The sequence below is a fragment of the Aythya ferina genome, assembly GCF_964211825.1.
Source record: "Aythya ferina genome assembly, chromosome: 3".
Taxonomy (NCBI): Eukaryota; Metazoa; Chordata; class Aves; order Anseriformes; family Anatidae; genus Aythya; species Aythya ferina.
Genome location: NC_140298.1, coordinates 51,389,989 through 51,414,566, shown reverse-complemented (window position 1 = coordinate 51,414,566; position 24,578 = coordinate 51,389,989). Strand labels below are relative to the sequence as shown.

The 24,578-nt window shown below is 39.6% G+C and overlaps 1 protein-coding gene across 4 annotated transcripts in view; it reads right to left on the bottom strand.

Annotated features, from left to right (window-relative positions):
• The window catches only part of UST (uronyl 2-sulfotransferase), a gene marked incomplete at its 3' end in the record, with an annotated part of 164,748 nt that overhangs the window by 70,101 nt on the left and 70,069 nt on the right, over positions 1-24,578 (bottom strand). For all 4 annotated transcript variants that reach the window (XM_084512785.1, XM_084512782.1, XM_084512783.1 and 1 more), the window contains exons 3-4: positions 15,837-15,992; positions 8,966-9,045 (exon numbers count right to left, since the gene is read on the bottom strand). In XM_084512785.1, the coding sequence (XP_084368911.1) occupies positions 8,966-9,045; positions 15,837-15,992 (236 nt within the window). The remainder of the gene's footprint in view (positions 1-8,965; positions 9,046-15,836; positions 15,993-24,578) is intronic.

Genomic DNA, 24,578 nt, shown 5'->3' with positions numbered 1-24,578 from the left:
GGAAATTCAAATACAGTAAACTGGGTGTAATGAAAAGTCACCTCTCATCACAACCCGTAACTTGGTAGTAGTACATGTTGCGTGACAATGCACAGAATATAAAAATCAATGTAACATGACTGAAAACAACAACTGAAAACATGGCTGCCACATCCCAAAAGTGAAATTCTAAGCAATCAGCATTGAATAGAAGGATCTGTGGATATTATTACGTTTCAGTATTTGAACCTATACTGTCTAATATCACCATCTGTGGTTCAGAAGAAAAGCAGAAAACCACTGGTCACAGTTTCAGATAATAAAGTAGCAAGAGGTGAGAACAATAAACAGAGCGGTTTCATGGTACAGAGACACTTGAACAAGCCACAAGGTAAGCAAACACACATTGTTGGACAGAAAAAAAAAAACAACCACAAACACCACCACCACAAAACGAAACAAACAAAAAAAATCACAAAACAAAACCAAAGTACCTAGAACCAAGAGCAGAGGACACTCACAGGAAAGGAACCATTTTTATAAGGACCAGCATGCCTGCACTCAGCAGTGTGAGATTTTCTAGGCCAAAATGATCCTAGTTTCCCTTCTTCTATGATGCACGAGTGGAGAAGAGCAAAGACCTGCCACAGCACCAACACAAGCACTAACTGAGCTCTGAGTCCTCTTCAAACAAAGCACGCAGAATGTTCAGAGCAGAGTCACAATGATGAAAAAATGCCTTGCAATGAAAAAAATGTCAAGAAGGGCAGAGCCTTCACCTTGAAAACAGAACAAAAAGGAAAATAAAAACACCTGAGAAGCCTGGAAGGTGACTTTACCACAGCATAAGAACCTACACATGAAAGATAACATAGGAGAAAAATCAGATAAAAGGAGCCTTCAAGTAGTAGGGCAAATGGATTCTGAGATCCAATAAAAAGGAGTCAATTGGCTTTCTCAGAAAAAAATTATGAGGAAAAACAACTCAAAATTTAGAGTCAGAGGACAATTCAATATCAGAAGAATTTACCAAGGATAGCAGATTCTCCATTATCAGTAATTTTGAATCAAGGTTTAAACAGTCTGTATAAGGTGTTGTGCAAGGGTGAGGAGGACTACAGAAATGACTTGATTGCCGCAATCCAACTTTTGCCCCAAGGCAGAATCAGCTATGCAGTTATCACTACCAACTCCAGCATCCATGAGTATACTGCATTTTGTTGCTTTGCTGTCGTCTTTGTTCACACATTTTCTCAGATGCCCAATCTAGAACTCTGCTGATGCAATTTAAGACCACCACTTCTGATATCATTACTTTCAAAGAACAGTGTATTTCCTTTACCTTATCACAGTCCCCTCTTTCCCAGTCTTCTCTCTTGTTTCTTTCTCTGCCCTTTCAGTCTTTTGTCACAGGTCACTTTTTTCTCTCTGATCTTTTCCTTTACTTGTTTTTGGACTCTTACTGATTAATGAACATCTTTCTCAAGTTAATGTACTCCAAGAATAGTAATATAATCTACAGTGCAAATATGAGCACAGGAACCAAAACAACAGTAAAAAATGATAATTTAAGCATTTTGACTAATCCCACTGGCCTTCAAGTCCATGGTAACTAAATTTCAAGTAATGATTTCTATTCAGTGAATATTGTATTACCTGCTAAATGAAAGCTGTAAAGTCTACTACGTGAAGAACATGGGAAATCTATGGAAATAAATTTTAAAGCAGATAATCTAAAAAACTGTGAAAAAAATCACTACAGGGCAATGTTTTCAAACAACAACAAAAAAACAACCACAAAACCCCCAAACTCTTAGATCATACAAAGGTCAAACTCCACATTAGATTTGTGCTTAGCCTTCCATCAAGTCACAGTTAAAAACATCATTACACTGTCACATCATTAAAAAAAATTAGTATAAAAAAAGAAAAAAATTTAGTAGGAGGGATTACAGCACCATGTGGCCATTCATGAAATGTGTACTTTACAAGGTGGACCTCACATGATGGTAGAAAGTGTTTCATGATGTGTTAGCAAAAAATATAGATTATAATGAACACACATAAAGACACAGTGTTAAAGCCGGGCACATAGGTTTAGCTGACATTTCCCTACTTTTAAGGGCTTACCCAAAGGTTAATATTTTTTTTTTCTTAGCATATTTTTATTGACATTCTCTTTTTTTAAAGGAGAGAAAATCCACAACATGAAACTACTTTAGTAGGTAAACTTAGGCTGCAATCATTGTTTCAAGATGTCATTTCAAGGAGGTATTTCAAAAGCCTGATCCCTCCTACCAGTGAACTGCACAAAATGGGTGCAAGCTGACTGATTTACTGCATGAGTACTCATGCAGTATACTCATGCAGAGTATACTATAGTTTGTATTTGAAGGGGCGTGGACATTCAGCATCTTCAGATTTGCCCTGAACATTTTTCTCGAAAGCTAGTTGAGTACAGTTAAAACACATAATAGGCATGTTCTGCAAAACATCTGCGTTCTGTGTGGTATTACTTGCTCTGGAGAATTTGGAGAAACAAGAATTCTCAAGTTGTTAATAAATGGGAGGGTTATGACAAATATTCCATGGCTCTGTTTTAAGTCAAAGAAAGCAGCATCACAGAGTCACCGCTGTTTTACAGATGTCTTAGCAGTCTATAAAACATTTAAATTATATTTCCAAATTGACAGGTCAAAGACACATGTGCAGGTTAAGCCATGGCAAAGCAAGATGACCTGCTTTTTAAAAATGGGAATAATTTTTAAATCGTATCATTTTATCATACAACCCTTATGAACAATCAAAATCTGACATGCAAGGCTTTCAAAAGCCAAGCTTCCAAGCAGAGTGCCCCGCTTTCAAACATGCAGCTGATTTGCATGACGTATAGGCAAGTTACTTTTCCAAGAGTTACCTCCTTTTTGTTTTTTTGGCCATGGACACATTTTTACAGAGCCCAAGAACAAGAATGCTGTAATGTAAAAGTGCTGTGCTGAACTGTTATTTTCTGCATCAGAAGAAACACGGCTGCCAAAGAACAACAACAACTGAACAATATTCAGAAATCAAGCACAGTTTCGCACTTATCCATACTGAATCTCTCTCTGCCCATATCTACTTCAAACAGCACGTGATGTACTGGTACCCATAATTCAGAACTTGGGTATGAGTTGAAGCAAAGGGTGTAAACTCATCAGCACTACTGCATGTGACTGTGTCAGTCCCTACAACAGACTGATTTTTATTAGTTAGTGTTGGCCTCTGTGTCTGTTTAAAAAAGTAATACAAAAATCAGTAATGCTGATACAGACTGTTTACCAAAAAAAAAAATATATTTTTTTCAAGAAAAACAAGGGCTTTGCACATTAACTTTACTAATGAATAACAGAAAACCAGAAATATTTCTTATGTTGATGCCAGAGACTCAAGGCAAGTACCCTCAGGAGCAGAAGACCTAACAGATTTTTCTTTCCTCCTCCAAACCTGTCCCCCTCGTGCACCAAGCAGGAAAGACACCGCAGAGCTGGGGCTGGCATTCAAGCAGGGCAGAGGGTGGTGGCCGCTGGCTGTGGCCCAGCAGAAGCCTGGCAGCTCCGTCTTGCTTGGCTTTCTTTTCGGCGGAGGCACCTGCAGCAACGTGGTTGTTTCTGGGTTTTCTACTGGCCTTACAAATTGTATTTGAAACTGTCCAACGGGTTCAGAAGTTATTTAGGAATGAGGTGTGGGGGGAAAATGGAAAGAGAGGCGGAACAGCTGGAACAGCTGCATGAGCCTTACTTTAGAATTTAGTAAGTTGTGCTAAAAGGAACGCATTGTCCTCTCCTGTCAAGCACAGGCACACAGACACCAAATGCAGACGCACTGCAGGTATTAAACTGCAACTGAAGAGAAGAACGGGGCAGCAGCCCAATGGTGCAGAAAGGCCGATTCCTCGCATCTGCTGCTGGCCGTTAATTCATTCTGGCTTCTCAGACAAATAAGATATACTGAAATTTAAGGGCTAATTAAAACGTGAGATTAAATTGAGTTCACGCTTCATCTCTTTGCATCTATTTACCACATCATAAGACATTTTAAAGGAGATTACTCCAGTGGCTTATGACTCCTCCTACAGTAAGTAAAGAATTCATTGCTTTGGTGAAACCTGAAAAAGCCTGTTTCTCTCTCTGGGTGGTCTTTTTAATGCTTCTCCCACCTATGACTTTACCCTGACCTAGCCAGCCAGCCTTTATGCAAGCAAAAATCACTTACCAGTCACTGACAGAGGCACGCCTTTAGACTTTAACACATTCCTGTGTAATGTTCATTTACCCTGAGACAGGAGGGAGCAGGCAGGCTTCCAGCTCTGCTTGAACAGGGGGCTGTAAGTGCATGTTCCGAAGATATAAAAACACCTACTGTGATTAGGTGTTGGAGGGAAGAAATCTGCCTTACCACATCCAGACTGGGAGTTGTGCAACTCTCCCGATCCCTGACTCATCCTGAACCAAAGCCTTGGCCTCGCTGCCCCTATATGCATTCCTGCAAATGTTCTTCTGCTTCTCTGAAATCTGTGACACTTGGAGCACACTCCAATGATCTTGAATGGTTGCCAAAAGACTGTTATAGTTACTTAATTCATCAGAAGAGTTCAAGCAGGGCTTTTCCACAAACTTGAAGCTTCTTCCCACTTAATTTTTCACAGGCTAAATAAATAGATGACAAGGGGTGTCTATGATAAAACACAGTGAACTTGAAATATGAAATAGCTTTTTATGTTTCTGCAAGTTATTCCAGTTTTTCAAAGCTTCTACAGCCTAACACCATGCTACTTGCATCTACTAATAACACCTGCCATCTCAGCAAATGTAGCAGCGGCATATAAATCTGTACCTACCTTGAGCATATACATTCTTATGTATTTGTTTCTGATTAACATGTCAGAAGCTTTTCACAGCAATATTAATGTAGAAAATTAAATTCAGAAAGAGACATGTAAGAGACCTTACGAAAGATGCCACAAAACCCATAGTACTTTTAATAATGGAATTGTTCCCACAGTTCTTTTTAAATAGATGCAGTATTGATACTGAAAAGGAATTGGCATATGACAAAGCTAAATGGCAGCTGTCATCCTGATCCTGCCACGTGTCCTTTTCAGGCAGACATCCATGCACAGATACAAACCTTTGGAATTCTTGAGATCCTTGTAAGTGGCGATGGGTGCTTCTGCCTTGTGCATTGTGGGCTTTAGCACAGGTTATTACAGACAACTTCTACCTTCCTTGGGTACATAAGATTTTTTTTTTCCTTTTTGTTCTTAACGTTTTTCTTTTTAAACAGCAACAGCCAGTATAAAACCAAAAAGCATCCAAACATTTACCTCTGCAGATAACAACATTTCAAAGTAGGGTTATCAGAAGAAAGCCAGACATGTAGAAGCCAGTCCAGCATTTAAAATTACCTGAGCAAGACAATGATCATTAATGAAAAGCCTCATCCAAGAATCACAAGCAAAGGAGGATTCAATAAACAGCACCATTTCCCCCAAAATAAATAGTCCCGAAATGGACTGGATGGAGCAGCCACCCATCTGAGGCACGGGGATGTCTCTTAAAGCTGGACAGACACAAGGCAGACTGGAAACACAAGCTGGGAAACTCTGTGAATAAAGTTTTTCCTTAACTGGTCTGTGACATGTGCGACACATAAATTCCCTCACATTAGAAAACAGCAAGAAATCTAGTTTTTTGTCTTCTGTTTGAAGCTGCAATTAATTAGATTTCTGTCAGTAAAAGTTCACATGAAGATTTGCTTTAACGTGTTCTGTTAAGATTTAACTTTTTGTCTGCCTCTTTGCACTCTTTGGGATTGAGAAAAGATAGTACTAAACTAAAGAAAGACAAGAATGTAGGAAAGTAAATGAAGATTCATGACTGCAGCTGAACCAGCAGACACTCTTAAATTGTTCAAAAAGAGAGGAAAATGTCCCTGGCAAGCGTTCAGGTTGGGATGGGATTTTCAAATTTTCAGAACTTTATTCAGCAGAACTAACAGTGCCTCTGAAACATGCATGTGCTCAAATTCACCGGTGACCTAAGCCTTAGCTCACTTCCACAGGAGATTTTTTCTGGAAAGAAGATGTAAGTGATATAGGCCTTTTTTTTTTTTTTCCCCCTCTCCAGTTGGAAACAAACTAAACAGCATAAGTAAATGCCACAATGCTTTTCTGAATATTCAGAGAGCTTTAAGTGCTGACAGGTTTATAAGCAGGTGCAGGATGCGAAGGAGGAAAATCCAAACGGTCTGTCATTGCTGTTATTCACATCAGGGACATTAAACAAAAAGCAAGTTTATTTTTCCTACTACTGTTTGGGAAGCTGCGAGGCACCAATAACTGGAGGCGAAGCAGACTCCCTTTTTGCAGGCCTCTGCTCTGTTTTATCTGCTTCTCTAGTAGCCAATGCTAGGCTTTGAACTGCTTACAGCAATCCCTTCAGATCCTGAAAGCACTCAAACAAAAATGTGTGGTGACCTTGAAGCTTACTGAAAGAGAGATGAAGACAACATGCCTTTACCTCCCACCTGTCTGCTCGATAAACACAGGTGGAAGGAGAATAAAGCATTCTCTATCCCTTCCTACAAACAAAAAGCTAGGTTCAAAGGTATAAAACACCAAAGGTGAAGTGACTTTGTTCACTGGACTAATATCCAGGATGGCTGCCTGGGAAAAACTTTGTGATGTCCAGTAAAGGTTCTGCTACAATACCTTGAAGAAAGCCTCATCCCTTTCCTTGTGAAGGAGCAATGATTTTCACCAAAGTGGGCTTCTTTTATGTTCAAGCTAAGTTGTCTCCTACCTTCAGCCCCACTCCCCGCTGTGCTGCCTTCCCACCAAGAGGTGCTGTGTAAAGTCTTGAGCTGTCAGTCAAGAAACACCACACTGATACTTTGACACTGTTGTGTTTTTGTTTTTTTTTTTTTAGTTTCTGGGGTATTGCATGGCTTTTATGTTGAGCTGGTAGAAGGGCTAGGTCAAACAGGAAGAAGCATATCCCATAGACAATTTCAGTTCAGCTATCCACTACGGATGGGCCATAAAGGAATAGTTCTAAAAAAAACCATCCCTCAATCAACCAGAAAGGAAAAAGAATGCACAGGCAAAACTGGAACACCTTCACAATACCATACTATTTATAATGCCTATTTAAATCACATTCTTGAAACTTCTGCAAAATCGGTACTTGACACTCCGCTCCCTAGTGAAATACAGTCTAAAAATAACATTATAGAATTAAAGAACAAAGTAAAATATCCAACATCCTGCTTCACCATTAGATGGAACACCACCAATATATTTTGAAACTAAAACTCTTACAGATGTTTAATTTATCAGAAAACACTAGGAAATCCTAAACCAGAAGTAAACAATGTTGATGCACCTCAGTGGTACCCTATTTAAAAGACTAATCACAGCCTCTTCACTACTAGACAGCTATCAGTTAAACCAAGTTTTCTCTCAATAAAAGGAAAAATACATTTTCCTGATTTGCAAGTAACAGCCAAAAAGGAAGCTGAAAATATTTTAATATATTTTACACCGTTCTATGTATTTTCACAAATTTGTACTTAAGAAAAGTGTAGATGGATTTAATCTTATGGAAAGACTACAGAAGATACATGTTACCCGTGCGACAAGGAGGTACCGTATTTATAGGAAATGGAATCATAGGAAGAGTAAGAGGTAACCGTGTTCATGTTTTTCTCATGTATCTAATGCTGTGTACCGCCTCTGAAAAAATCAGCTTAATCAAGAACTTTCCTTTGACCCTCAGGCAGGCTACTTGTTTGATCCTGTATTTTGGCTGGGAGAAAAGATCATTTACCAAAGATGTGAAGTTCTATTCTAATGAGTTTTATAATTTAAAAATAATGTATTAGTGATGGAACTGTCATAGAATCAGAACAGAGAACATGGAAGACTAAAATTCTGTTTAACTATAACCAGTTACAGGCAAGTGAACTTTCAATTGCTCGGAATAATGTATTTTCTAAAAAAACAAAACCACCAACCCCTCCCAAAATTTAGCATTTCTTACTGCATTCTCTACCCATGCCTGAAGCCATACATTCAAAGCACATCCACTAATATTATGGCATAAACAAAACACTGGGAAGCTAGGCAAGCTCTTGCAAAGCTGTAGAAAATTCACACTTCCACAGAAATTCTTTCATCTAAATACCAGGAATCCAACTTAGTAGCACAGATGGCACACATCCTGATTATAATTTTTAAATGAAATTTAAAGCCCGGGCAATAACCATCTGCAGTTAGCTTTAACCTCTGTATCCTGGCTAAATGCTAACTGGCATAACTCATTCACACCGTTCCAAAAGTTCCTCAGAAGTTTCATCCAAATTCAATTTTCTTCACATTCTATGCTATAAATTTCTCTAGAGTCTTACTGTGTAATTTAAAGAGCTGCTACTTTTTATGCCAGAAGGGATTGCACTCCCATGATATGGAGTGTAATTCATTTGCATGGTTTCTAAATACTTCTGTATCCTGTGGAACTGGGACTATTTTATCAGTACAAAATTAAATTGGTTAAATAAAAATCATTCCAGGTACAAAATTAATGAGCTTAGCAGAGCTTTCATTCTTAGATTAGCATCTAATTACACAGAGATGCCACACAACTGTGGCACAACAGGCTGCTGCTAATCTCAAAGACCCAAGTTACCACCTCTAGTGTGTTGACTGGAAATGTTAGAAACCAAGGTAATCTTGGCAAAAGCATACAATAGTTTTCTGGCTTTTCAAAAACATACTGTATGTAACTATTTGGTAGGAAAGAGACAATAGAGAAAAAAACTCTGAAATGTGACTTCCAACGCCAGAAAAGAATAAAAGTCCATTTTTATATTTGAAAAAGAAAGACAAATATTGTGTGTATTACAACTAATAGAAATCAGCAAAAAATACTGTGAAAATATGTCTTACCTTGAGAAGTTGAGGAAATGAACATGTCTAGTGAATAAATAGGGCTGCTCAGCAGTGCTTATGTTTTTAATCAATTCCATCTGAAAAGAATTAACAAATCAAATTTTCCATGTTATGTCAAGGCACATTATGGAGACAAATATAACTTAAACAACATATAGTAACATAATTTTCAAGTCAGCATTACTCAGGAACTCCTTTCCCACCATCCCTCCCAAACATCCTTACCAAGATAGCACTATCACTATTGCATGCCTAAACAAGGAAGGTTAAAGATGCAGACACCATCATGCTATCATGGAGCTTATGTACTTCCAAAAGTGGATATTGGTTTAGAGGAAGGCTTAAACTAAGGGAAAAAATGAAATCCTGCCTAAATCTGCACCAGAAGGTTGCAACCGGCAGCTGCCTTCTGAAGACACCAGATCCATTAGCTAGAATGCCAAAATGTAAAATAACTGAAAATGTAACAGAAAACAGGACCTGAGCCAATGTCTATTAGAGCCTGGCAGAAAATCATATCCAGACTACAAAAATATTAAACTGCCTCCAAGGGAGATCAATCATTAATTATTTCTGTATTTCTTAGTTTTGATATTTGGACTTTTTGCCATGTTTTTTACATTGCATATCACATTTTGTTGCTTCTCATCCATTTTTCATTCTCCTTCTTTTTTTTCCATAGGACACACAACCTGCCTTTGTCTTTCAGACAAGACTAGGTGTAGCCATATAATTCTTAGGACCAAATGAAAAGTGCACACACAATTATGTTCTTCCCTACTTTCCTCTGCCTTCAACATTTGTATACGCATACAACAAGCACTGAAGCAAACTGTTCATCCATCAGGCAGGAAGGGAAGAGGCCACTTAGCTTTAGTTGGTCATCTTTAGACTCTGGATCCAAGTACAAACATACCTTCACACAGCTCCTCCAGCACAATAAAACTGCTATCAGCAAGAAATTCAGAAACCTAAAGAGCAGAACTTGCCCAGCCCAAAATTAGAAAGCCCAGGACACTTCATAATAACCCAAATAGCTGACATCCAGTTAGGACTTGTAACTCTCTGTGCCAGAAAGTTATATTCATCCACCTTGTTTCCAGAAAGAAACAGAGGAGAGACTCTAGGGGCTGGATATCAGAGGTCTCACTTTGTTTCTTTTTTTGTGTGTCTGTTTTATCCAGCCAAGTTACAGGAGAATTGGAGTTCTCAAAACTGTATGAAGCTTTCTGCTGTATTGGTATTTTACCTGTATTACTCTATCTGCACAAATGAGTGTCAGAAGGAAAATACTCATATGGTACAAAAACTCTGTTCATGTCACTACAGTCATCACTGTAATTCGTTCTTGGAATAAATGAGGTACCATCATTATAGCATAAATACGGAGATGTAAAGCTGTTATAAACATACAATTAATTATGTTGTGTATTACTTTAAAGCTGCCTGTGTTTTTAATGACAGATAAATGCGTGCAATGGGGTACACGTGAGCATTACTAAGTACTTCTCCAGCCTCCCTTGTCCATCACCTCACCCTGTGGCAGGTGCCAACTGGCTATAGCACCTCATTGAGTCACAGTGCAGTACCACAGCACTTCCCATTTCTCTTCATCTGATGTATTGGGCTTGTGTCAGCCTGCTGCTGGACCAGCAGAGGCACTTCGGCATCACGAGCACAGGCAGTCTGCAAAGATACATGCAGATGGCTGCAGAGCATCTGGCTGCCTGGCTTTTTTTTTTTTTTAAGTTCTTGCTACCAAACTCAATCTCTTGTGCTATGATAACTTACTCTAAGGCAGACACAGAATTTTGTTTTGACTTAAAGTACCTTCATACTTAGACACTTAATGTTCAGCTGGGCTTGTAAGCAGATGTGGATAAAGCTACAACGTGCATATGAACAAACAAGCAAAAAACATTCTTTAAAAAACCCTGCCAAAAGGGTAAGTAAGGCTCAACAGAAACAACACACAGATGTCAGTAGGGAAAAATAAATAACTGTAATGGCTCACGGCCACATGCAAATTGTGTCCATATTTCCCATGGGCCTCTCTCTCTCTGATCCCACTGTGTTGAACTGATTTCAGCTTAACAAGCCAAATGTACTGCTCAGGAATACCAAGCAATCAGCTCTCCTTTTAAGATGATGCAAAAACAAATAAAAAATCTTCCAATGTCTCCCAGAAGAGTAGGGTCTCTAGGATTTCTTTTCTACAAGAAAACTGGTATAGAGGAAGAATGAGGAGTGGACGATAGCTCAGGAATGTGAGCACCTTTGGGTGCCTTTGAATGGGCCATGCAGGAAGGAGATAGACACAAGTATAGATCATCTAAACCACCCTAAAATTGAAAAGAGATGAAGACATACAAGCACCAGCAGATACTCCTTGGTATAGTAGCAGATACTACAATTGTGCTAGCAAACACAGTCAGGGGGTGAGAGGAACCAGAACACATCCATGTTTGGGGAAGGAAGCTGCAAAAATATCCGGGGGAAGCCTGAAAGGCACACATGCCCGCTAGGACATGGGACTGTAAGAGCCGTCCACCTTTCTCACTGTCACCCTGAGCTCCCCTGCAAGAGTTAATTTCTAGCTTTTTCAGTGAAACAGTGCTTACAAAGATATCAAATGCATTGGAAATGAACTAAATTGCACCAGGAAGTTGATGCTGCTGAATGAGGATCTAGGGAGAGCGAAATGGCAGGACATGAAGAGTGTGTGGACATACTGAGGCAGTGGGACCCTATGCCCACATGCTCACATCTGCCAGCAGAGCCCATGGTGCTGCCTGAGCACTTCAGCTCCGTCGCTGGGCAAAAGTGAGCCCAAATCACTGCCTGCACTGTGCTGCCAAGGACAGCGAGACTGCATGCCCCACAGCAGGCATTTGGGAGATACTAAACCAAAGCAAGCAACTGCAAGGAGCACTGTGACATGATCAACTGTGCTGAGACATTTGCTGTCATTGACAGAAATATTTGAAATTTAAAGATAAATTACATGAGCAGAAGAAGAACACAATCCCCCTCAGCAGCAATTCATTGCAAGGACTAGTCTTTCTGACTCCTGTGACTCCTTGCTTAAGCTTTCATTCTATTTTTTCTCCAAAATCAATTTTCTGTCTTTTAAACAGAATCTTCAAACAAGACCAGATCTGCAATTAGAGGCAGCTCCATAAATCACAAGCTATTTTTGAATCCTAAAGCCCACCTGAGCAAGAAAACCAAGAGGCAATACTCCAAGGGATAAAAGTTTCCCTCAGACTACTGTCCTACACTATCGTAGCATCTCAGCTGGCCATGCTGAAAGAATCAAGTCACCATGGCTCGGCATCAGCAGTGTATTTTTCAGTCGCTGCTGCATTGTAAATAACAATCCAGCAGATGGCACAGTGAAATGACTTGGAGAGAGACGGCTTGGGGCCCTCCCTGAAAGGAAAGAAACGTGGACCATGGCTTGGCTCCAGCCACAGTATTGTTTCTGCATCAAAACTCAGCTCAGCCTTGTGAGATAGGACACCTTCTTTCCCCCTTCCATAAACATCTATCTCTACACGCTGGCCTGCTGAGAGCAGTCCCATTGCGTTTGAGATTTGTAATGGTTAATTGCACTGGGAACAGAAAGAAATAATCAGATAATAATCTTATCTAGAGAACAGCCAACGTGTTCCTACTTTTTGGAGCTGATTCATTTCACTGGGAGAGAATCTGAGGTCAAAATATATAAAAACAGTGAGGTGACTGATTTTCCAAGTGGATGACACTATGGTTTCCACTAACACTGATGCAAATAGGACAAAAAATTCTCATTATTTGTCTCTCTTTTGAGTTGTTTGCCTTCTTTTATACTGGTTACGGTCTCTAAAGAAGGCGTGTAGGGTCCAGGAGGCACAAGTATCTACAGGCAGTTGGCGTATCACTTTCATCTCAGTATTACTTCATTTCCATAAACAATTCACAGCTCACAGGAATGAGACCAGATCTTCATTTTCAACTCTCAGAGATTTGGAATTGTTTCAAAAAATTCTTAAATTCCCTGAGCTGCTACGATCAATTTTCTGCCTTCAAAAGAATTTAAGAAAAATTAGCAATGGATGTTTAGTGTGTATAACTTGAATTATATATAAAGCCAGCTGTCCGTTCAAAAGGATGGGGGGTAGAGTGAAATGATGTGAGGTCAAACTATCAGGTACTCCTATATGTGGTCAGTATTTGCATAGCTATAGACAAACTCATTCTTACTTCTGAGTGCAAAAAAGAAGTTGAAATCTGCAATTACATTGACTTTGTATACATAAATACTACTCATAAGTTCTGTAGTTGGAAGCTTCTAATTATGAATTGAAAATATAGTAAATGGCAATGACCTAATTAACTCATCTGCTTCCAGAAGCCACTCCTTTATGCCCGTGGAGATTCAATGGCTACACTTCTAATTGCTGGCAGGCAGACATAATTTGGGAAAATTTCTTCGTAGGATGAAGACTGGAAGAGGCAATGAGCATACAGATTCCAGTTAAATGCAATCTCCATAGTCATTAAAAACACCTACATGCTTAACTTTATTTAACAATAGCAGACTGTGCAAGCTAAATATTTACAGAAAAGTCTTGGCTGGATCAGAGCTTTAACCAAACATGGGACAGACAAATGACAGAAGGGAGAGAGCAATAACATCTCGAGCGAGTTTCTTATGCGGGGAGCCTACAGCCCAGCCCAGACCTCTTTTCTCTCATTCCAATGCCTGAAGCCTCAGACAATTCGTTCTCTTAATTTCCTCTTGTGTGTACCACATTTAAGGTGGGAGAAATAATTCATTTTTCATATTTTACTCATAAAAAATGGGAATACAACTGAAAATACCCTAAACTACAGAACAGTTAGTGTCTCCAGGCATGTAACCTGGCGATCAAGTGTGCTTTTCAGCAAAAGTATTCATTAAATTATGAACCTATTGTAACTACGTAAATAAGCCATAAATTAAAATAGAAAGACTCACGTTATAGCAGGCCATGCTAGAGAGTAAATCATCAGCTCTGTAACAGTATGTCTACCACTGTTTGTGTTCCTGCACATTCACTGTACAGTAACCCAAAGCTTCTGGAGTGAAAAAAATAATGCACCTATTTATCCTCTGTCAGTGTATTGCTTGCATCACAAATCAGTCTGGGCTTTTTTGGAATCTTGACATGTTGGACCAAAGCACAGAAGACTGTTTACATGGGATCTGTTATCATGTTTAACATGTTCTCTGCCTACCAGAGAAATGCAGCAGATTATGAGGATGAAGGATTGTGGCTGTTAATACTTCTGAGGTTTTTAGATTTTATCTCCCAATTAGCAATGAAACACAATGAAGGACATAATCAAAACAAAACCCAAACAACCCCGAACACAAAAGCAATCGTACCAATAGAAATCCCCTACTGCATAACCAACAATTAAGCAGAAAAAGTAAGAAGCAGAAAAAATAACACAAGAAAGCTTGCCCCTGACCCGGCCATTCTGCAAACTCCCCAGGTTCGGTTTTGCTGTGCACAGAAGGATGCTGCGGCAGCTACAGCGCTGGGCTCTGCCCCTTCCCTTGGTCACCCAGTGAGGCTGAGTAGGGGCAGCAGAGGGGGCACTGGCCTCTTCCACAGCCTTTTGGCTGGTGGGCAGCCCCTTATAGCCAGTTCTTGTCTCTGGCCACAAACAAATGCCCTAGAGGGTTAGGTGAATTGCTGTCTGTGGGACCCGAACGGCTACACTGCAAGGAAGGAACACGGGAACTGCAGTAGTTTGGGAATCCGCTAAGTTTGGGAACTTTCATCTGGAATGAACTGCTATATCTAAAATAACAAACATTGAAACTTATGCTCATAAACAGGCTACAGATAAATAACGCCTAACCCCAGGCTGATGCCACTGGTAGGCCCATCCCTCTGTTTTGATCACTGCCCACATCCTTTTGTGGTTTGTAGATTGCTCATCTCAGAAGTGATGCAGGCAGCTACAGCAGCACTTACCTGAATCAGCAGATCAAAAGAACAGCTGTGGGCAACGTGTGAAACAGCTGTGTGTAAGGCATCTGAACTAATCAGCACACTTTGGAGACTGAGTTTTTTTGTGTTACTTGCATCAATACCTATGGATGACATTGGTAGTTCTGGTGGGCACACAGTTACGCTAGATACAGGTGAATTTAAATAACTAGATCTCTTGTGGAATGAAAATAATGCCCTCTACAGCTTTAATGAAGAGGGTTGTCTGGGTAAAGAGGTTTCACTTGGCATTGATTTAGGGAGGGTTGTTTTACAATGTGAAAAAGGTAGACAAGTGAGAGGCTGAGATAGGTTCAGGGATGTGTCAGACTACAGCAACATGACTTAGCATGGCCTGGGGAAAAAAATTAAATTGATGCAAGTCATTACTAAAAGTGAATGGGAAAAGCCAGCAGAGAAATTGGCTATTATTTATTTATACTCTGCTTAAAGAGACCCAAGCTAGGTCTGAATAAGCCAGCATGCCTACGTGACAAACGGCTGTGCCCTGCAGATACCTTAACACAGGTCCCAGAAGCTGTTAGCACCTAACTTCACTTGTAGTAACTCTTCTTGCATCTCTGCTGGATTAACTGCTATGTCGAGTACATTCAAGAGCTGTCTCACTGGAAGCTTTTTTTTAACATAACCCTCCACATCATGTTGCTCTTGGCTCTACCATCCATTTCTCCTGTTAACTAAAGCTACTTAGAAGATGATGAATACTGGCAGATTACTCAGGTAATACATCTTTTCAATATGATTTGTGATAGTTCCCTTTGTTTCTCAGCTTCACAAACACAGTAACAGAACAGGATCTAAGTTGAGCAGGAGTAACTTACCTGTTCATTTTTGGTCAGTCTTGTTTTGTTATGAATGTCAGACGTTACCAGGTTGAATCCATGTTTCTCTGATAAAATTCTTAAAAGCAAAACCACAGTTCGACTTCCACACTTTCCAACTCTGTTGTAGACAACCTGGCTGGGGAAAGGAAGTACCTAAATAAAGGTTGAAAAAAAATGAGTCAGTATATTGCTATTTTTGGCTTTGTATCCCAGTCACAGAATATTTTGCCCGTCAGCCAACAGGTATGTAGAAGAGAATTTCTAGGACCCTGCCCAGGTCAGAAACATTCATTTCCACCAGCAAGCCATAAGCTCTTTATAATAAAAACACGTCACTCAGGAGATGGCAAACATAGACTTCCCCCTCATGACCTACTTTAAAGTAACAGCACAGATCAGTAGCTACACAAGGAACACTAAGCCATGGCTGATGACTTCCAGTGAAGATGACGATGGACTTGTTGACTTGATGGGCTTGTTGACTGCCTCCATACAAAGAATGAAGAGCAGTGAACTTGTGCTACAGTTTGGCAGCTCAAAGTGAAGTTGATCTAATGAAAGAGGAATGCTCAAGCTGCAAAACTTCAGCTTTAAAGAAGCAACAACCAATTGGAGAGAGCTAAAATTAATCAACCGTTTCAATGTAAAATATAAACATGAATCTTCTAAAGTCTTAGAGAAGGAATTGTGCCACTGGCGAGGTACGTACTTGTGCAATAAACCAAGCCAGAAGACACTGCCGGGCCTGGAGGACAAATGGCACAGTCTGGTCACAGCCACACAGGTGACATTCACTAAGCATCAAACCAGCCCAGCCACATCCCACCCACCTACCTGCAATGATCTCCAGCTCAAGTTTCTTGCACCACACTCCTGTCCCCACTTGGGAGACTGATAGTTGGCTTGGGCTAAAACTATGCCAAGGACTATTCAGATAATTTAACAGCATGGGCAGCTGCGACCCCAGACTTGGCACTCTTCATGCAACTGCTGCAGGCATCAGTGCTCTTCACTGAATACCATCTCTCTGAAGCTGAAGGTAAGCTTCTTTTTGGCTCCAAGAACAGCAAACAGAAGGTCGAAAAGTTTGAAATTTCTTCTTTCAGTTATTTCTCAGAAATTCCTATTACAGTTTGACAACATTTATTATTATAATTATTACTGTTTTTGAGGCAAAGAAGGAGGGACCAGGGGTGCAGGTGGAGTACCTGTGTGGTTCTAACAGTATTTTTCCAAGGCACAACCAAAAGAGCAGCTCACAATAGTTAACTAAATGCTTTTAGACAGCTCAGGTATTCTAGAAGAGAAGTGCTTCACAAATAAGCAAAGCAACACGTCATTGATGGTGCTTCGTATGCTAGACTAACGTGAGCAAATATAGCATGTTATTTAAGAAGTTTTATTACTAGACATATTGAAACCCAGCTTAGAGCAATCGCAGGAATAATAAGGCCAGTAATACAGGAAGTGGTTTGGCTCAAACCCCAGATCACCTGGGGAAAGGTAACAGATCTACAGTCAAAACTTTCAAGGATGAAAGAATAGGACAACTGAGAGGTGAATATGATATCATGATTTGTGGGCATAAAAACCAACAGAATATGAAAACCACAAAGGCTGTCATTACAGTAAATCCAGTGAGGAATTATGGCCACAAGTCTGCAACTAACATAAAATGATACCAAAGTCCAGAACCACCAAGTGTCTTCTACAACTATCTACAGGCTTGCCAAGTTGAGACCTGCCATGGATGGGTGAGCACCTACCTCTGCTCCATGCAGTGAAGCCTTATTTTGGCTATTTCCATTCAGACTGCCGACAAGGAAAAGGCTTTTGATTATTTCTCCAAATGAATATTTAGAAATAGCTTTCATTAACTGCCAGCTTACAAACTGAACTTCATTAAGCCTGCTTTCATACATTTGCACCAGCTGTTTTCCACTTCTGGAAAATGTCTGTCTTGCCTTTGAGGCAAGACAACCAATGTCAGGAGTGATGGACTCTTCTTTTAAATACAGTATGTCCTATCACACTTCAGACATTTTTCATGCAGAAGCTTTCATTTTTTGCTACTTAATGAATTGTTTGGATTCAGTCATGGCAGACATGGTGCCCCAAGCCTCTTCTGTACTGTCCTTGCTGTGCTCTTTCCATGTCCGCTACAGATCTCCCTCACTAATGTAGGCACAGCACAACTTCTACAAGAGGCAAACAAGGCTTCCTCTGCAGGAGTCAGTGGGCACAACTAGCTTTCTGATCATTCAGCAGTTTGGATTTCTTCAGTGACATTGAGATAAGGTCACTGTTTCTTATCCATTATGTATTGCATGCTAATTTTAGCTATTGCCTTAAAAAAACCCTTCTGGCTCCTAAATTTCAGCTGCTCCTTACTGGTAGTGAAGAGAAGATCAATGAAGCACTGATCTTGCCAATACTAGTCTACTGCTGCTCCTGGGGATGCCAGTCTCTTAGCTCCATGTCACCCATGCTGCATCTCTTGGAATTCAGATCCTCAAAACACACTATAAAGCATTTCACTGTACTGTTTACTGACCAAATGTTACTGCTGTCTGATAGTCCACAATTTCCTTGACTTAGACTAGATACCAAAGCAAAATGATGAGAAATTGCATGATGTTGTAGGAATCCATTATGCATAGCCATTCCTGCAGGATATACAAAAGACTCTCCTGTCTATTTTGTAAGATGAATAAAACTGATGTTTTTTATTTATCTTCTAAGAGCAGAAGTATTTTGTCATTCTGCTATATATTTCTAATATGTCAGAAGTCAGAGTGCGATTGTTATATGCACTACACTTTTTTTTTTTTTTTAAAAGAAAAAGAAGTAAAAAGCAGTCTATTAAAGTACATAAAACAAGCACATTGAGCTATTCTACTGATTAGGGTCACTACTGATCAGAGATGTTAGGAACAAATAAAACGGGAGTGAAAAGGAAGGAGACATCAGATTTGAGATCTGCAGACTGCTTTAGAAGCTTAAATCATAAAACTGGGAAACCAAAAAATGCAACTAGCAATTCAGTGTTCTAAAGAAAGCTGGATGCAGCCTTGTTTTGTTCCTGGATGATTTCCAAGGGCTATTCTATCAGTAAAAGGCACTCTGAAGTCACATTATCACATTAGACAAGCAGTTGGTATAGCAAATAGCAGCAGCATCTAATGCTATAGACCAAGAATCATCTGTTTTCAAGACCTTTAAATTGGCCAACATTGTCAGGACCTCACGGTTTCACCTACAGCAGCACACGTATGGCATTTAAGGAAAGCTTGTTTTTCTATTAAGACAACTGCACAAAATGTTTCCTGACACAAGGCCTGCAATGTGGTTCTAGGCAAGACATTTTCAGCACAAGGAACAGGTCATGTGCCAAAGCAATGGTGTGTCTCAACCTACAGTTACTTTTGCTGGTGGTGCAATCATGTTTTCTAGCAGTAGGATTTCTAACATAACAGCAGTCAGAAAAGGCATAGAAAAGGCTTCTGGCACTTCTCATGATATTGGAACAGCTAGCAGATCTTCATCAGAGAAGGAAAATGCTTCCTCAGGAAACCCTTCAGATTACATTCATAGAAGACTGCTAACTAGAAAAAAAATAAAAGGAGAAATCTAGATACCCTTATATATAATGGGAACATCATATATAATGTTGAATATAACATAAAGTGTTGGTCATTCATGGCACTTTGATATCATCATTACACTTCAAGACCAAAAGAACATTACTATTGCTTCTAGTAGCAATGTTTAGGATATCCTTCACTGCAACGTAACTATAAAGGCTGTGACTCCCCAAACCAGCTGTGGAAGGGGTAGGTATTTGGTGATCACTGTCTTGTTTGAGCTTTCTCCAGTACATCTCATCTGCTGATTCAGCAAGTGAACATGGGCTCCATAAAACACACATAACACACCACGTCTTCACTATTTTGCCACACTTATGTAAAGGTTTTCTATGAGAAAACCAGCCCCCTTATTCTTTAATCAATCTTTCCTGCAGAAGCTTTACTTCCCATGAAATGCAAAATCCCATCCTCAGTGGTTACAGAACTCCAAAGGTGATGAACTGGATGGTGCACCAGTACCTAACCTTTGATACTGGTAAAAGTATGTAGTGGAGAGTTTGGAAATGTTAAACAATGCTTCATAATTATTAACTGCTTTGATTTTCATATCAGAGTTGCACTTTGCAAGACAGTGAGCAAAAATTTTTCTACATTGATACTTAATTCATTTCAAGTGAATTTTTCTGCACTCAGATTAAATTCAATTTTTAAAGAAATCCCTGATTTTATTACACAATAACTTTTGGATGAAACTTATTAATACAATTCTTTTTTTTTTTTTTTTTTTTTTTTTTTTTTTTTTTAAAGAAAAGAATGAAAGCAAATAAAAGTAGGCCTTTGTAAAGTTTCTGTTCTAAGCGCAAATAATTTTGCCAGCTAACATCTACTAATCAATTTTGGCCAGTTTTCACCTTTGTTTCTGAAACTCACCTTCTTATGTAACGCAGTTCTGCTCTGCATGCAGACAATAACCATGGCAACGCAAAAAAAAGAAACCAAAAGCAAATGCTCACTACAGATAGAGAAAGCTGAAATAAAGGGCTATTATTTCCAGAGAACTGTTTAGTTTAAAGGAGGCCAATATATCAATGCCTTGATTGAGTAAACATGTGAATGCACTTGGGTAAAATCGGACAAGATTCAAGATAAACACTACAGCTCTAAGATTGCTTTAGAAGAACACAATAATTAGCTGTAATCAGAACTTCACTTGTAGCACTGCTGAATGTGGCTAGCTTTAAGGATTCATTGCTGATGCTTTGCTAACATTTTATCTATTAACGTCACCACTCCACTTGCATACCTAAATGCAACAGAGAGCGTGCCCAATACATAAAGCCATGCAGCACAGAGGCTTTTGGTACTTAAACAAACTTTTGTTTAATGTGACCAGTTCCCTTAGGACACTGCAAATCTGCTTTCTGCATTTTAGGAAGAGATTAAGTAATTTCTTGGAAGAAGAAGTACTTCTTCTAGAAACCTGAGTTTGTATCAGGCAGATCTAGACATGCAAGACAGAGAAAACGAGGAACTTAAAAGGAACTTTAAAAGAGGAACTCCTTTGTTTTCCCACTCACAATACCCACAACAGCAACAGTCAGACAATATAAGAGATCATGGCAGAAGAGACACTTGAAAAGAGTGCTTCTATAATATTAGCAGAAACAAGATGGAAAACAGAGGTTTGGGATTTACAAACTGCTAATTGGGTTACATTTCATTTTGCAATGGGAGTTGCACCACGTAGGCTAATTGACTGAGGTGATGCTCGGCAACATAATATTCATGTAACAATGCATAACTTCAAAACAATTAGAGTGACTTTATTGAGCATGGCATCAAAGCCCAGAGGTAATAAAAACAATTCAAACATATAATTAATTTTGGAGTTATACAAATTGGTACTTACAGTTATAGAAAAGTAAAACCCACAGTATAATTGCAACAGCTCTTTTCAAGGAATTGAAAAGTTATACAACAATGTACTTGTCAATTCAAACTGTTTTTTTTTTCCTTTTGTTCCACAGTTAAAGAAGTTGACAAGAACCATTCTGAATGAAACCCAGTGGAAGAAAAATCATGTTTATCCCAAAATGAATTTGCATTAAAGGTGACAACTGTCAAAGAGCTCTCTCTTTAGGCCAGTAAGAATTTCCCCAGATAAGTAACTCATGTCGGAGATGCATATACCCAAAAGCAGTCCATTATCTCCACAAATTTTGCAGGTAAGTGAATCACTCCAGTGACCACTGTCCTTATGCATAAGAGAGGCCTGAAGCTGATGCCCTAACTGGCTTCTCCTTTCTCAGCAGACACTAACTTGTGGTCAGAAGATGCTCATGCTCCACCTTAGCCGTGTGAATGAGGCCAACCAACACACACACAAGTGATATGATTGCGAAAACAAACGCTTGCTAATGTCACGCATCCCTGTGTAATACCAAATCTTCCCTCTGCAACCCCTCCATTTTCTTCCTGCACAGCTGAGAGACAATCATAAAGCTTCAAAAATGGCTTACTGTGTCAAAGGAATGGTCTGTTTGGCTCATGAGTGGTGGAAGATGCTCATTATGGAGAGCAAGCAACACCCAACACTGTCTGCAGACCATTTCTCTCTGACATTTCTCCTCCTTTTCCAGCACACCCAAAAGAAACTCCAGAATTTTGTTAACCACCATGCATTTCATTTTTACCTTATCTTCTACTGTTCCCAGTGAACCCTCATATTGCGGGTTTCAAGAAGACAGATTAGATAATTCAATTACTAGCTTTGAGATCTTAGATCCATCTGATGCCTCTTTTTCTGTGAGGTTTGTAAAAAGCCTGTCACAGGCTACTTAAAGACAATCATCGAGGCCAGTTAGAGATAGCATATTGCAAAGATAACTTCAGAAATTCCCCCCCCCCCCCCCCAAAAAAAAAAAAAAATCTCTTTCCAAATAAAAATTACCTTATTCTCACTTAAAAGTGCCTAGAACAAAGAATTACTAACACAAAGATTTACCAGTAGAAAGCGTGGTTGAAAGGTGAAAAAGTTACCCTCCCTCTCTCCTAGCTAAATATCATAGACACAATTCTGTCAAGCACCATCATGCTTCTCTGGGCAACCTCTGCCAGTATCTCACCACCCTCCGAGTAAAGAATTTCTTCCTTATATCTAATCTTAATCTACCCTCTTTTGCATACAGGTTTTAGAAGCTGTGGATGCCCCATCCTTGAAGTGCTCAAGGCCAGGCTGGATGGGGCTTTGAGCAACCTGATTTAGTGGGAGGTGGCCCTGCCCATGGCAGGGGTGTGGAACTGGGTGGTCTTTAAGGTTCCTTCCAACCCAAACCATTTTGTGATTCTCTGGGCAGCCTGTTCCAGTGCCCTACCAACATTAAAGATTTTTTTTTTCCTCATATCTAATCTTAACCTATCCTTTTTTAGTTTAAAACTGTTACCCCTTGTCATGTTACTACACTCCCTGATAAAGAGTCTCTCCTCATCTTTCTTTTAGCCCCCCTTTAAATATTGGAAGGCTGCTATGAGGTTTCACCAGAGCCTTCTCCTCTCTAGGCTAAATAACCCCAGCTTTCCAGTTCAATCATCCAGCCAATTGCGTATCCACCAAGTGGTCCATTCATCAAATTCACGTCTCTCCAATTTGGAAACAAGGGTGTCATGCAGGACAGCGTCAAATGCTTTGCAAATTCCAGATACTCAGCAGTACCTGTCTATCTGTAGAATGTAGTGGCAGTAGGGAAAGACAAGCTTTTGGAAGTAACCAACACTAAAGCAGACTAGACAGCATCATCCCCTTTACGGTTCACTGAAAATACACTTAAAACCACAAGAAAGATAAGGGTGAAGTTTGTTTGCAAAATCTGAAGTCCATACAGCTGCAGTGGAGCACTGAAAATAGGCAGAAGAATAAACAGAAGATTCTTCTGTTGCATCTTCATTAAGCAACTAATTCAATTGAAAAAGCATGACTTTTAAAAACAGAGCATTTCATCTTTTTGGCAGCTAACATATTTGGAAGAATAAGTTAAAACGTGTTCCCTAATGATTCAACAACCCTAAGTACCAAAATAATTGAAAACATAAGCATGGAGCACAAGCAACAAAAGGAGATTGGATGTAGACACAGTCCTCCCACTTACTAAGACAGAAGAAAACCTACTATAAAGTGTCTTCCAATGTTAGTGATTCCCAATTTGTCCCACAGAACATATCTATATAGCCAATACCAAACCCTCCTATACACATATATATTTTTTTTTCCTTTTTTTTTTTTTTTTTTTTCTGGGACGTACTGAACCCCTATAATTCTGAAAAGAGCTAAGACCAAAGCATAAAGATGTCTACCTGTTAAATCTTGGATCAGATCCTATTACAAGATACCAGGTCCTATTACAAGATACCACATCTGTACATACAGCAAATTGATACTTTGATAATATCAGTAACAACCTGTGAAAAGAAAATTGCAAAGAGCAAGCTTTCAAAGTTAAGGCTGAACCCTGTCAACACATTTGGCTTTGCTCATTTTATCCCTCATGTCTGATTTATTTTCCTACAACAGCAGCTTGCAGGTGAGTAAAACCTCTACTGCTGCCATCTGCTGCTCAAGATTTCCCAGAAAAGAGAACAGAGACCAAGTTTATTTCAGGTATGTGAAATGACCACAATTTTTAAATTCAGCACAAGCATACAAAGAGCGAAACAGACTGGTAAAGAGCAGATGTTCATTCAGATCACTTGGCAGTTTCAGGTGGTCATCGATATTAGACAGCACCTTGAAGTGCGAGCAGACTCCTGGATCTAATCCCTCAGACCTGAATGGAAGTGGTGGCAGCTCCAGCTCCTCTTGGGGATGAAGCAGGCGAGAGGGAATCACCCTACCAAGCAGGTAATGACTGGGGCTACAGCTGAACATCTGCTAGATTAACCACATCTTTTCCTTTCACCCTTTCTTAGCACAGCATGCTTTTCAGCCTCCTCTTCATTCTTCTTGCTTTCCTCTGCAGTTGGCAACTTGTTCACCTCTTCTGAGACCAAAATTAGACACAAATCTGTACCTTTTCACCCTAGCACCAAAGAGAACTGAACAACTATGCTTCATATCTTGCAGATGTCCCTTTTTAATACACCTGAGAATGACATTTAA